The following is a 14,856-nucleotide window of genomic DNA, read 5'->3' as shown; positions in this document are numbered from 1 at the left end:
ATTGCAGACTCATTTTTAAAAATTTTATGTCTTCACCTTATAGAAATATTTTCTTCTTGCCCTTTAGAAAAATTTATTTAATCTTTCTTTTGTTCTTTTAGTTTTGGCAAGTGCAATATTCCTTTCACTTCCCTTCATCTAATTAACGTCACAGTAAATCGTGAGGTATTAAAAAGTGTTGCAGATTAAATTAACACCAAAAAAGACTAAAATAATCAATTTTGGTGTTTTTTTTACAATTAATGAAATTAAATTTTTTTATAACTATAAAACATAAAGATATCGATAACTCCGAGTCTTCGACTCGAATCCATCGATTTCTTCATGTTTTATAATAATTAAAGATGACCAAGTAATAAAATAATTATTTTATATTATAAGAATATTATACTTCTTCAAAATTATTTTCATTATTTCAATTCAATTATTATTTTCAAAAATTTTTAACTACAATTTTACTTTATATCAATTATTTTTAATAATTTTCGAAAAAGTTCTTTGGCAATTTTCAAATCCATTTGTTTACAATATTCAATTTCACGAAATTTCAATTACTACTAAATTCTTTAATTAAATGCATTTTAGAAAATAAAAACTTCAAATAATATAAAAGAAAATTCAATTAAACTTTTTTATAAAAATAAATTTCAAAATTCAATTATTTCTAAAAATTTACGCTATATTGCTTTCAATATTCAATTATAATCTAAAATTTTAACTGAAATTCATTTTTATGAAATGAAAGTCAATTTTTATTAGAAAAATCTACAAGAATTTAATTATTTAAATGCAAAAGTAAATAATTTATTGAATAATTGAATATTTCTCAAAATTCAATTCTCATCAAGAATTTTAGTAACAAATTTTTAAAAAATTGCATTCTTATGTCGAATTTTATTAAAACATGTATGAACATAATTACTTTTTTCAAGGAATTCAATTATAATTGCATGAAAAATAATTGAAACGCTGCGATAATTTTTATGAGAATTTTCAAATTCATTCGTTTACAATTCAATTTTACAAAATTTCAATTATTCGGAAATTCTTCAATTAAATATATATTAAAAAATAAAAACTTATAATTTAAAAAAAATTCAATTAAACTTCTTAAAAAAAATTAATTCTACCGAATTGTTAGTTAAAAGTGTGAAAAATTCAAATTTTTATAAATATTTTATTTTATAAATATTTTAATTTGAAACCTTTTTAAAATTCAATTATTTATAAAAGTTCAAGCTATAATGCTTTTAATGTTCAATTATTATCTAAAATTTTAACTGAAATTCATTTTTAAATCCATTTTTGTTAGAAAATTCTACGCTAATTGAATTATTTTAATACAAAAATAAATAATTTATCTCAAAATTGAATTCTCATAAAGAATTTCATCAACAAATTTTTAAATAATTGAATTCTTTTGTCGAATTTTATTAAAACTTGCATGAACATAATAACTTTTTTCAAGTTATTTAATTATAATTGTATGAAAAATAATTGAAATTCTATGATGAGTTTTATTATTCATGAAAATAATTGAATCTTTGTAAAAAAATTTATTATTTATGAAAATAATATTTAATGTTTATTTAGAATTTTATGAAAATCTTTTTTATATAATTGAATTTTTTTCGATAAAATTCAAAAATCAATTATTTTTAATAATTTTTGCAAAAGTTCCTTGAGAATTTTCAAATTTGTTTATTTACAATTGAATTTTACGAAATGTCGATCATTCGGAAAATCTTGAATTAAATATATATTAGAAAATAAAAACTTGAAAAATTTTAATAAATATCCTATTAAACTTTTAAAAAGAATTAATTCTACAGAACTTTTTTTCAAAAATATGAAAAAATACGAATTTCAATGTTTTTAGTTTGAAACTTTTTCAAAATTTAATTATTTCTTAAAATCCACGTTATAAAGCTTTAAATATTTAATTTTAATCTAAAGTTTGAACTGAAATTCATTATTAAAACCATTATTATTAGTAAATTATACGAGAATTGAATTATTTAAATAAAAAATAAATAATTTATTAATTTCATGTTTCTTGAAATTAAATTCTCATAAGAAATGTTATCAACAAATTTTTTAAACCATTAAATTCTTTGTACGAATTTTAATAAAATTTTTAAGAATAATTACATTTTTCGAGGAATTTGATTAAAATTCCATTATAAATAATTGAAATTCTGCAATGAGTTTTATTATTTATGAAAATAATTGAATTCCTAAAAGAATTTTATTATTTATAAAAATAATTGAATCCCTGTAAAAATGTTTTTATTTATGAAAATAATTGAATTATTGCGAAGAAATTTATAAAAAAATTTGTAAATAATTGAATTCCTGTAAAAATTTTTATTATTTATGAAAATAATTAAATGTTTGCGTAGAATTTGATTCAAATTTTTTTTAATAATGGAATTCTTTTGGAAAATTTTATTGAAATAGTAGATATTGAAAATCATGGCATTTTAGAAAACTTTTGAAAATAATTGAAATTTTGACAAGAATTTGATTAAAGTTTTGTAAAATAATTGAATATCAGAGAAGAATTCTATTATTTATAAAGAGAATTGAAATTTTGACAAGAATTTTTAAAAATTTTTTAATACAATTGAATTTAGTAACTATGTTACTAAGTTAGTAAATAACTTACTATTCTCCCTGGAGAAGCTAAATTCGTTGAATTTTTACAAATCTTTGATTTTGGTGTTTTATTTAAAGTAAAATTTCATTCATAGTTAAAAAATTTGTTTATAAAAAATTGATAGGATTTAAAAAATTAAAAAAAGCAACTAGTAAGTTATTTTCTTGCTGACTTCCTTGAAATGTTGTGTTGTAATGAAGTCCCCCAATATTCCTATTATTATTCCTATAAGTAGCAAACCCTTAATAATTTTTTATATTCATCAAAAGGCCTCTTGAAGATCTGATTAAATCTATTTTTACCATTTAAACTAAAAAGTTATCTTTTGCCATTTCACAGCCATGACGTATTTTTAATTAATCACACTTTTATCCTAATGTCAAATTCAAATAAAAAAAAATTGTTTTGATCTGCAATTTGAATGCAGGTGCTGCAAAAATTGGAAATCTCCCAAACTGAGTAGGAAATTTAAAGCATACTTTTCACAATAAATTACTGTCGACGTGAAGATTAGAATGCGATAGGCAGCTTATCGCGAGTCGATTCAGTTTTAAATGAAATATTATCACCGGAATATGAACTCCCATTCTATTCTACTCTTTTTTTTTTGCCGGAACGGTGGTACTTTAATATGCACTCGTCTCATTATCTCGCCTGTCACGTTGAGACGGCACAAAATACCAATGAAAATGCAAATGCTTGAAAATATTCACGAAAATAAAAAAAAAAAAAATGGTACGAAACCTCGAATTGGCAGGTTTTGTATAAGCACGGCTTTTTTTCATTCCTCTAGGATATATGTAGTTTCACTGTTTACGGCTTCGTAGTTATCACAGATGACTAGAAATGCAAAAAAAAAAAATTGTAGCGAAAAAATAAAAAAAAAGAAAACAAAATCACGAAAATACTACATGACGACATTTTTATGATTTTTCAGACCGGTTACTCCAGCAATCGAAGAAACAAGGTATTCAAGTGATTACTATAATAAGCTATGCTTGCACAATTTTCTATCACCTCAAACACATATCTCAATTCAACTATATCTATAGTTCTCAATTTCACACTATTTATTTCACAGCTTTAATAATTTACTGCAATAATGTATCTCAATTTTTATATGAATCGACAAGCCATGAATCGAGTTTTTTAATTATGATTTTAATTAACGTTTTACATATTCTTATAAATACGTTACAAACATTGAACTAACATAGAAAAACTTTTCTTTTAAGCATCGAAATTTTATTTTTAATAACTTCCCGAAACTCATCTGAATGAATACTTATAAAATTTCAACGTATGCGAATGAAATTTAAACTAATTAAGATTTTCTTTTATCATTCTAACAATTAAGAGTTAATTAATTTTTCTGAATTTTTAATTAAAATCTTTTTTTTCAGCAAGAAATTTTATTAAATCAATTAATTATTAATATTAATTAATGGCGAAAGGTTTAAAAATTCAAAATTCAGGTAGCACGATATTTTTTCTAGGAAGTTAGTACGACAAGTTTTGAAACAAACTTGTGGTAAATAGCAACATGTCCTCTTTGAGGCAAGTTAGCACCACTGTATATAGATTATATTTTGCAAACACTCGCAGCAGAAAAATGAGAATCGCACTTTTCGGCACCCTTAGAGTAAAATTTTAATTGCATAAAAAGAATATTACTTTATTAATGATAAATATTATGCAACAAGGGAGAGAAGTGAATTATTGATGCAAGTGTGATTTTGGAGCAAGAGCCAAGGGACAAAAAGCCAGCAAAGAAGATAGCTGCAAACACACGAGTCGACAATTATTTTTCTCTTGCGTTGCATAATTATGTACTTTTTTCTAACATATTCAAATTCTAAAAGTTCATACATACTAAATTCAAATGTATCATATCAAGTTTTGGTCACAAAATATATAAACTCATTAACAATTTTTGGGAAATATTTTTATAAATGAATATTATTAGTTTAATAATAATACAAATTTTATGAAACATTTCACGTAATATTATAACTAATTCATAGTTTGAAATATTCAATTTTATCCCAGGTAAGGATATTCCATTGTTCTGTCAGACTTTATCGTCGTCCGGCTCTAATTTGTTAAATAATTTGTAGTCACAATTATTTTTCAAAAGAAAGATAGAGAAGTTTTCTCCTTCTAAATTCACCTTCCTTGTGGAACAATTAATTTTCCACAACGATAATTTTCGGATTATTTATTCAGACAATACTAATTTTTGTACTTCTAGGTTTGTTCACTAACCCCCCAACAAAAAATTACTCAGTATAAGAAATAAATTATCTTTAACCGGATTTACGACGATAAATATAAAATAGATTAGGTTGAAATACAGATTTCCGCACCATCCATGCTTCAAATGGTTAAATTGTTCGTAATAAGTGTTATGTCTGTCAGAAGAAAACTAAACATATCCCAAATTATATATATTTAAATTGTCCGGCATCGGTGATTCAAACATGATTTATTCACAGACCGGAAGGGAACGGTTTTAAGAAATCGGACCTGTTAAAATTGAAATTAAATTATTAAAGTTTTTATTTAAATCCTTTACAATTAGAATTAGAGAGAAAGAGTAGATCCAGATGTCTTCAGGGACACTGAAACAAGATTAGAACTTTGTGGAATCAATCTGGAATTTAAATGAAGACCAAATTTAAAGGTATTAGTTATTTAACTTTTAGAATTATTCTTAGAGTCCTAGGCCCAACAAGCTTTAGTGTGAGGTCGAAGAAATGACGTTGTCTAGCAGAAACAGAAAATGGAGTAGATTTCCCTCAAATTGTTTTCGGGTTAGTCAAAGTGAAAGGTTCGGAGTACAGGTGTCGATGTAAATTAGATAAAACATCCCTTAGCCTAGGAGTGACCGAATTATTAATTTGACGTTGATGTCGATGTAATGCAGTCCTTAGAAAAATAGAAATGTGCCACATAGTAGAAATTATCTCCTTGAATGAATTTGACTAAGACGAGGCTCGAAGAAGGCACTTGAAGAGGTTTTCTAGCCTGGAGTCGAAGAACAAACTCGATGACAGTACACAACTAGTTAACTTGGTGGCGGATGCTGGACTGACACGAAAATCTTTCATAATCTTTGGATCTTTAATAAAAAGTGAAGATTGAACTGTATCGCTTTAGAATGAACGAATCCTCTGCCAGGAACTATTTAATCCATGATTTGGTTTATCGGAAAATTATCTTCTTTCGACAGCGTTAATTTTTCGTAACTCGAGACAAAAGCGCCACGATCGATTCTCACAATTTAACTAAAATTATCAAATCCAGGATCCAGCGTTAATAACTTTTCTGCATAATTGGATTTTGCAACAAATTGTTCTGATTCTTGAGATATTATCGGTAAAGCGTTCTCGATTTCTTTTCCGCCAATTATACTTCTTCATTGTTAATGACGACGCGACGTATGTTGTCAAGATCGATATGAAATACCAGAAAGCTGTAAATATCAGTACCGGATAATATATCGGAATCTAAACTATGTGATATCTTTATCATAAACTTTCATCAAGACATTCTTGTTAATGAATGAGCAGTTTGCTCTTGTTAATAGAATTCACAATTCTTCTTCTATCTTACCTAATCTTCTCTTATCGGTTTAGAACTTTGTGCGTCATCAAAAATTTTGGCGTTTGTACAAATAAAATAAATATTTTCTCATTGATGACAGTTCCCCTTACAGAATATTTAAAGTTATGTATACAACTAGATTTTTAATAATTAAGAATGTTCGATAGTCTCTGTCTTGGTAATTCGCGACCTACGGTTGTCACTGAACTAAAACGGTAATGGAAAAAAATGTAATTCAAAATTATTATTTCAAGTCATTTAAACCGATCAGTGGAGTTTTTATTGGTCGATATCTGCAGATCACGTACATAACCCAAAAATTTAGGAGGTCATCAACTACACTTTGATGTTGTTTATTATTTCAAATCTAATCTACATTATTGAGCGCGGTCCAGAGTTCCCTTAACGACAGGTGGTACCTAAGTTGAGACCCATTGTTACCCAATCCCCAGTGCGCTTGTCAGAAAGTCAACTTATATAAATACCTGACTAGTTCTCCAGAACTTCGTCTATTGATAGGTTTCTGATTTGCTCCGGGTCAACAAATACTTGACCCTATCTAAAATTTCTAACTTCGAGAAACGTCGGGCGTTCACGTTAGACGTTAGCTGAAGTTTGGACACTCTTCTTATGCACACACTTCTCCCTGGAGGGTTCGAGGCTATTAATCCAAGTATATCGAATTAAAACTATGTAGTATGAATTTTAAAGAACTTAAACTTTCTGCTTAACGTCAAGCAAAATCTGAAGCTTTCAACAATTTAATAATAGAGAAATTTAAATAAATTTTGCCATCAGACGCCAATTAATTTTTAGGAACAAATTAGTACTCAATAACCATAAACAATTTGATAATTGGTTCTTGCAGTGTGATCACAGACCCAACATCTATGATTGACAGTTGTGATAAGAAATCTTAATTGTTGTTGAATATTTTTTCGGTCAGTTGATAAATAATTAATTGCGATTAATAAAATCGATAATTATTTGCGACTCATTGGTATTGAGACTGTCATTACTATTTTAGACCCTATTTACGTCACGACGTCAGCTCTCTCGTTTTATTCTATCTCAGAGTGTCCGGGTATATAGATCAAGGAAAGTTTATTTAGCGAAACGAACCCTTCTAGAGACAGCTTTCCGTGATACACCTAAACTTGTGCCGAATTTCATCTTGTAGCTATTTGTGTATATATTCTACGTGCCACGTTGTACACCCTTTTCCCAATCAGTTCCAGAAGGTTTATTGATCTTCAAAAGGGGGTTTAAATTTCACCCTCTTGATTACTCTATCCTGTCGCATACTAATTTCTTTCTTACTCACAGTTTCAGTAGATTCGCTAATAATCAGGTTATCGAAATTCAAAATGGCGGATCCAATATGGCAGACTAATTTTAAAAAAAATATTTTCTTTAAATAGTTGGATATTTATGAAAATTCATATCTAGACGGTTTTAGGATCTCTAACTACGAAGCTGAAGTCATCAAGATTCAAAATTTGAAACGCAGTAAAATATCTTCCCCATATTTTTAAAAAATTGTTTCTTTTTTAGAATTCACACTTCGTGTAATAAAGAAACAATACAATCAATTTGTTTTATATAAAATTGATTGTTCAAATGTTAATTGAAATATTACAATGAAAATGAAGTAATTTTCCGTGCAAATTCGTTTTCATATCATCGAAAGCATGTCAGGTATTGAGAGCAAATCGAATGCAAATTATCTGAAGAATGTTAATAGGGAATCATGATTTGTTCAGATCTTTTGCAATCGACGAAGAATGGACAATAGAGTAAAGTGGTAATTCATCACTTAATAATAATAGAGTTGGGAATTCCCCGGCTATTGAATATCTCATTCAAAGTTTCGTCATGGAAACTGAGACTCGAATCGCGGAAAAATACTTGGCCTAAAACTTTTTAGAATATATACTCATTTTTCTGTTTTTAAATTAAGAAAATTTGCAATTACATTAGAAAATTCTCTTTAACTTTAAGGACGCAAGAGAGACACCAAGTATCATAAGAAATCAATTTTTAAAAAGATGTTTTGTGTCCCTTCAACTATTTTTACTCCAACTATTATTAATTCTAAAATTCGCAAAGAATTCAATTATTTAAAAAAAAAATGTTAATAAAATTGTGTGCAAACATTTAATTATTTTCATAAATAATAAAAATCATCGCGGAATTTCAATTATTTTTATAAATAATAAATTTTTTTTAAGGAATTCAATTATTACCATAAAAAATAATTTAAAATTCAAGAAAATAATAATTGAATTAAAATGATGAAAATAATTTTGATGAAGTTACAGTAACAATATTCTTATAATATAAAATAATGATTTTATCTCTCGGTCATCTTTAATTATTAGAAAACATGAAGAAATCGATCACTCCGAGTCTTCGACTCACAGCAATCGATGTCTTCATGTTTTATAAAAAATACTTTTATAAGTTGTTTAATTTAAAATAGATTTAAATTTAAATGTTTTGAATGTCTTAATTCCTGTGGAAAATCCTGTTCCAAAAATAAGATTAAAAATTAAAAATTGTGCAAATATTTTTCTTCTTTTTCTAAAACGAAATAATAATTTTGTTAAAAAAATTGTGATTCATAAACAAAAATAATGTAAAATAAATAAATTTTCTATTTGTTAATCACAGTTTTTAACAATTTTCTAATTTTCCTTAGAAGTAAAAAGACAAAAATCTGCATAATTTCAATTTGACAAAACAATAATATTTAACAAAATTTTAGTCTTTTAATAAAAAGAAGTGAAAAAAATTCTAATGATTTCTATTTGTCATTATAACTTTGAATTGATTATAAAATAAAAATAATTATAACATTATTAATTAATAAGAATAAAGTATTATTTTCGGTATTATGTTCGCAATTTAAAGTTAGTTGTTTGCTTTTTTGTTTCTTAATTTTTCTTTTCAAATATTTTCAATTTTAAAATTAATGTATTGAAAATCATCGAATTGTTGCAAAGAATTTTATCAGAAAATTTTTATTATAATAGAATTCCTTCAAATAATTTTATTATTTAGAAAAATAAGTGAATTCTCTCAAAAAAAATTTTTATTAAAATTTTTAAAAATCCTAATTAAATTCTTTTGAAGAATTTCGTTGAATTTTTTTTTAAACTAATAGAATTTCTTTAATAATTTTAATTGAAAATTTTGAAAGCAATATTGAATTTTATGAAGAAAAATTTTATTAAAATTGTATTGAAAATAATTGAATTCTTACGAAGAATTTTACTATTTATAAAAATAATTGAATTGTTCCGAAAAATTTATTAAAATTTCAGAAAATAAAGAAATTTTATGTTAATATTTGAAAATTTAAATTCTTTCGAGGAATTCTATTAAAATTCTTTGGAAAAAAATTGAATTTCTGCAAAGGATTTTACTATTTATAAAAATAATTGAAATGTTTCGAAGAATTTATTAAAATTTTACAAAATAATTAAATTGTTATGAAGAATTTTATAGAAATATTTAAAAATAATGGAATTTTTTCGAGAAAATAAATTAAAGTTGTTTCGAAAATAATTGAATATATTTATAGAATTTTAAAGAATCACAAGAATTTTATTATTTTTTGAAAATAATTGAATTCTTTCAATTTTTTTCACTAATATATTTAAAAATTACATTGAAATTAATTTAATTTTTATATAGAATTTTTTAAAAATATTTTCAGAATAATTGAATTATTTTTAGAAAATTTTAAATTCTTGTTGAAATTCAAATTTATGGAAATTTTTGAAAATAATTAAATTCTTTCGTGTAATTTTATTTAAATTGGATTGACAACTATTTAATTCCTGCAAAAAATATTTTAGTATTTATAAAAATAGTTGAATATTGTTTCGAAGAATTTATTAAAATTTTAGGAAATAATTGAAATTTATGGAAATATTTAAAAAAAATACATATTTAAATTCATCCGAGGAATTCAAATAAAATTGTTTTGAAAATAATTGAATTCTTGCAAATAATTTTACTATTTATAAAATTAATTAAATTCTTGCCAAGAATTTTATTAATTATAAAAAAAATTGAATTTTTTCGAAGGATTTATTTAAATTTTAGAAAAAATTGAATTTTTTCGAAATGTGTTAAAATTTTTTTAAAAATTGAATTTTCCCGAGGAATTTAATTAAAATTGTTTTAAAAATAATTGAATTTTATATTAATATTTGAAAATTATTCAATTCTTTCGTGTAATTTTATTTAAATTGGATTAAAAAATAATTTAATTCATGCAAAGAATTTTAGTATTTATAAAAATAGTTGAATATTGTTTCGAAGAATTTATTAAAATTTTAGGAAATAATTGAAATTTATGGAAATATTTAATTTGAATTCATCCGAGGAATTAAATTAAAATTGTTTTGAAAATAATTGAATTCCTGAAAAAAATTTTACTTTTTATAAAATTAACTAAATTCTTGCAAAGAATTTTATTAATTATAAAAATAATTGAATTTTTTCGAAGGATTTATTAAAATTTTAGAAAAAAATGAATTTTTTCGAAATGTGTTATAATTTTTTTTTAAAAAATCGAATTCTTCCGAGGAATTCAGTTAAAATTGTTTTGAAAAGAATTGGATTTTTCATAAAGATTTTACTATTTTAAGAAAATAATGGAATTGTTCAGAAGGATTTATTAAAATTTTAAAAATAATTGAATTCTTTTGTGAAATTTTATTAAAATTTTTTGTAAATATGAACGCAGTAATAATTAATTTCGTAGGTACTCTGAATTACTTCGAAATTGTCATTTACTTTGACAATCTAAGATTTTCACTATTTAATTTACTTTCGAAGAAATTCAAAATCGTCACTAAAAAATTTTTTAAATCTAATTAATAATTAGATTTAAAAAAATTTTTTTTTTCTAATTTCTAATTTTTTTTCTAATTTTTTCTATTGAATCAATTCTCGCGAAACAATGAAAAATCATTTTCATAACTCGAGCTTTTAGAATCTTGAAAGATATTCCACGAAATGGAAAATGCTTTGAAATGATAGAACAGTTAGACTTTTCATTAGTGGTTTACTTCAATGGCTTCACCACATCTATGCGAATATTACATTAGCATATAGTTAAATATTACACCATTACTTTCAAGTCCTTTATCTATATCGTACAACATTATGCAACTGAACATTTTAGCCAAAGCAGAGGCATGAGAAACGGGAATATACGCGCGGTTTTGGAAACGCACTTGCCAGTGAAAATTACGCAAAGTGCTTCAGAGTGCCTTTATTTATGTTGTTTCTGTAATATCAAAAAGAAATTCATATTCAAAAGAAAAACATTTACACTCAATATAAAATTTCAGAAAAATGATTTATTGATTCTGACGCTACAACAAAAAAAATTCATTTCCTGTGAAAATATTTTTTTAAAACTACCCTCGCTCGATGCGAGAATGTAATAAACAAATCCTATTTTGTTTCCACTAAAAAAAATTGAAAAAAAAACTGAAAATGAGCCGAGCAATATGCAAACGAAATATTCGTTTTTTTTAACTTTTAATTTGGGTATGATATGTTTTACACTTTTCGTTGAATTTAAATAAATTAAAAAAATTTTTCTGAACAGTGTACCTACACTCGAGTTTTTACTTGTGCATGTTGATTCGGAATTTCACATGAAAAAGTTTTGATAAGTCTATGTTGGAAGAATTTTGCACTGGAACAGGACGATTTGCATAACATTTCTCTGGAAATGCTAGCTTGAGAAATGTGTTTCACTTCTGTAACTTAAAAATTTTTCTTTTTCTCTTTGAACTTACTTGGTTATTGAAAAAATTTATTTTATTCTAATGCATTCCTTTAGAGAATAAAATAATATTTTTTACATACATATTTCACTTTTTTAATGAGAAAAATCTAAATTTCGAAAATTGGAGTGAATTTTGTTGAATCTTGTTACTCCAGGGTTCTATTAGCGTCACTGATTACGAATTTGAAGGCAGATTTTCAAAATTCAAAATGGCGGATCCAATATGGCGGACATTATTTCAAAATTGCTCAAATTTGCATAAAATTCGTTACTCGGGGGTTTTAGGGGTCGCTGATTATGAATCTGAAGTCATATTTTCAAAATTCAAAATGGCGGATCCAATATGGCGGACATTATTTCAAAATTGCTCAAATTTGCATAAAATTCGTTACTCGGGGGTTTTAGGGGTCGCTGATTATGAATCTGAAGTCATATTTTCAAAATTCAAAATGGCGGACATTTATTTCAAAGTTGCTTAAAATTTGTATAAAAATTGCAAAATTTTTCAAGAAAGTAAATAAAAAAAAGTTTTTTATAAATAAAATTACTTAACTACGGCAATGGAAATCAGATTTTTTATTACCTTTTTCAATTTATTCTACTCATATTAAATTTGAAGTTATGCATCATTTATCGTAAACATTGTTTATAAAAAACTTTAATAAAATTAAACAAAAATGATCATTTTTCAATTAAAATTTTTTTAATTCAGTTTAAAAATTTTAAATGAATTTTTGCATTTAATTTGAAATTGGAATAAAAATAAAAAGCAGAAATTTAATTTGTTAGCGAAGATTCCGCAGAAATTCCAATAAAAAGTTTTCGTCTGGTATTTCAATAAAAAATTAATTAAAGAAATATAAAAAATTAATTTTTAAATTTAAAACTTTTTTTTTTTTTTCTAATGAAGAAAAAGATGCTTATTATGGATAAGAATAGAAACCTTATATTATACGAGAGACGAATTTTAAGCAAGAGAAACAACTCGCACAGAAAATTTTGTTGCTTCCTTACTTTAATGCAATACAATTTTCAGTGGTGTGTTGTGAATTAGCCTATGAGGCTGACCTTGAGATATATCTCGATATTGCAGCATTTGCGCGAAGCTGCCTCTAGATATACATATATATATATATATATAAACTTGCTGTGTAGTGTCGGTTTGGCAACTGGAATTAAGTTGTGAATTTCAACAACATGTGCTGGGGCAAAATTTACGCTAAATGCTTTTCACACTCTTTCCTTTAAAAGTTACGAGTTTCCATTTTATTTTTGCATAAATAATAAACTATATTGATTTTCATTTTAATTCAACTCGAGACCCGAAATAAGTAAAGCTCTTTATAAAACGTGGAATTTTAACAAGAAATCCTGGAAGGAGTTTTGATTTTTAATTTATTTTAAAATTCTCTCTTGAAATGTTGAATTATTTGTTTATGTATAATATATTAGATTTTATAGATTATAGGTGGAAAAAATCTATAAAAACTATAGATTTATAAATTATATTTTATAAATTATAGTATTTATTTATTGCATTATCTATAATTATTGTTTAACTTGCAATATTATTCATAAACATTCATTTTATTATTAAAATAATAATAATAATAATAATAATAATAATAATAATAATAATAATAATAATAATAATAATAATAATAATAATAATAATAATAATAATAATAATAATAATAATAATAATAATAATAAAATTAAAATAATCATTTGTTTAAGACTGAATATTTTATTTATTCAATGCAAAAGATGTGAATATTTAAAATACTTAGTAAGAAATTTAATAAACTTTGAAATTTTATCTTGTGAATAAAATCGATCGGAAACATTTGAGACTTACTTTATGGTATGTTAGAAATATCAAAACTGAAATTTCATGTATTTTATAAGGCAGTATCTTAGCGATATCACTTTTTCTTATTACACCGTTCGACAAAATTAAACTTTTTATCCATACCATGAAAAAGTTCATTATTTGCAAAAAACCTTTTTTCGAAAAATTTTAAAACGTGAAAAAATATAGTTAAACTTAATCAGTTTATAATGGCTGGCTACTAATTATTATATGTCCGCCAATAGGATCTAATATTTTTTTTAGAATTCATCCCTTCAGCTCTTATAGAACTCGAGAGAAAATCAGTTTCTTAATAATTATTACAATTCAAATATGTTTTTAATTCTGAATTTTTTATTTAATATTACTAAAAACACAAAAAATTAAAGTTGATTAAAATTCCTTATATTTTTGATACATTATTTTGAATATTCAAAAACTGACTTTAAATTCGTAATTTACGAACTTGAAAACTCGGAGTAATCAGTTTCATGTAAATCTGATAAATTAAAAAAAATCCCGCCATTTTGAATTTTTCAAAAGTGATTTCAAAATTGTAACCTAGGACCACATTACTTAGAAATTATTTAATAAATAATTTTACTTAAATATTTCCAAATTAATTCAATTTTAAAAGAGTTGCGTTTACAATTTTCATAAATAGATCAACTTCAAAAGGTTTGAATTTGAAATTTTATAAAATTTCAACTTTTAATTATAATTTAATCAAAAATTTTTAAAAATTTAGATTTTTGCAAAATGTTAATAATTTAAATTAGTTAAATTTGTTAATATATGCATACAATTAATTTTCTTTAAAATAATGGATTTATAGAAAAATTTTAGTTAAAAACATTTTAAAAAATTGAATTTTGGAGAAGTTAGAAATTATTGCAGAAATTCAATTATTTTCAAAAATAATAA

General features: G+C 24.1%; 1 protein-coding gene across 7 annotated transcripts in view; it reads left to right on the top strand.

Moving 5' to 3' along the window:
• Nucleotides 1-14,856, top strand: part of LOC122510525 (synaptotagmin-7) — a 405,459-nt gene that overhangs the window by 262,801 nt on the left and 127,802 nt on the right. For 5 of the 7 annotated variants that reach the window (XM_043625248.1, XM_043625251.1, XM_043625250.1 and 2 more), the window contains one exon: nucleotides 3,597-3,626. The exons of the other annotated variants lie outside the window; for them this stretch is intronic. In XM_043625248.1, coding sequence (XP_043481183.1) covers nucleotides 3,597-3,626 — 30 coding nt within the window. The remainder of the gene's footprint in view (nucleotides 1-3,596; nucleotides 3,627-14,856) is intronic. 7 annotated transcript variants of the gene reach the window in all.

The sequence above is a fragment of the Leptopilina heterotoma genome, unplaced genomic scaffold, assembly GCF_015476425.1.
Source record: "Leptopilina heterotoma isolate Lh14 unplaced genomic scaffold, ASM1547642v1 Lhet_7, whole genome shotgun sequence".
In the NCBI taxonomy this organism is placed as follows: Eukaryota; Metazoa; Arthropoda; class Insecta; order Hymenoptera; family Figitidae; genus Leptopilina; species Leptopilina heterotoma.
This window is presented reverse-complemented; position numbering and strand designations above follow the sequence as displayed.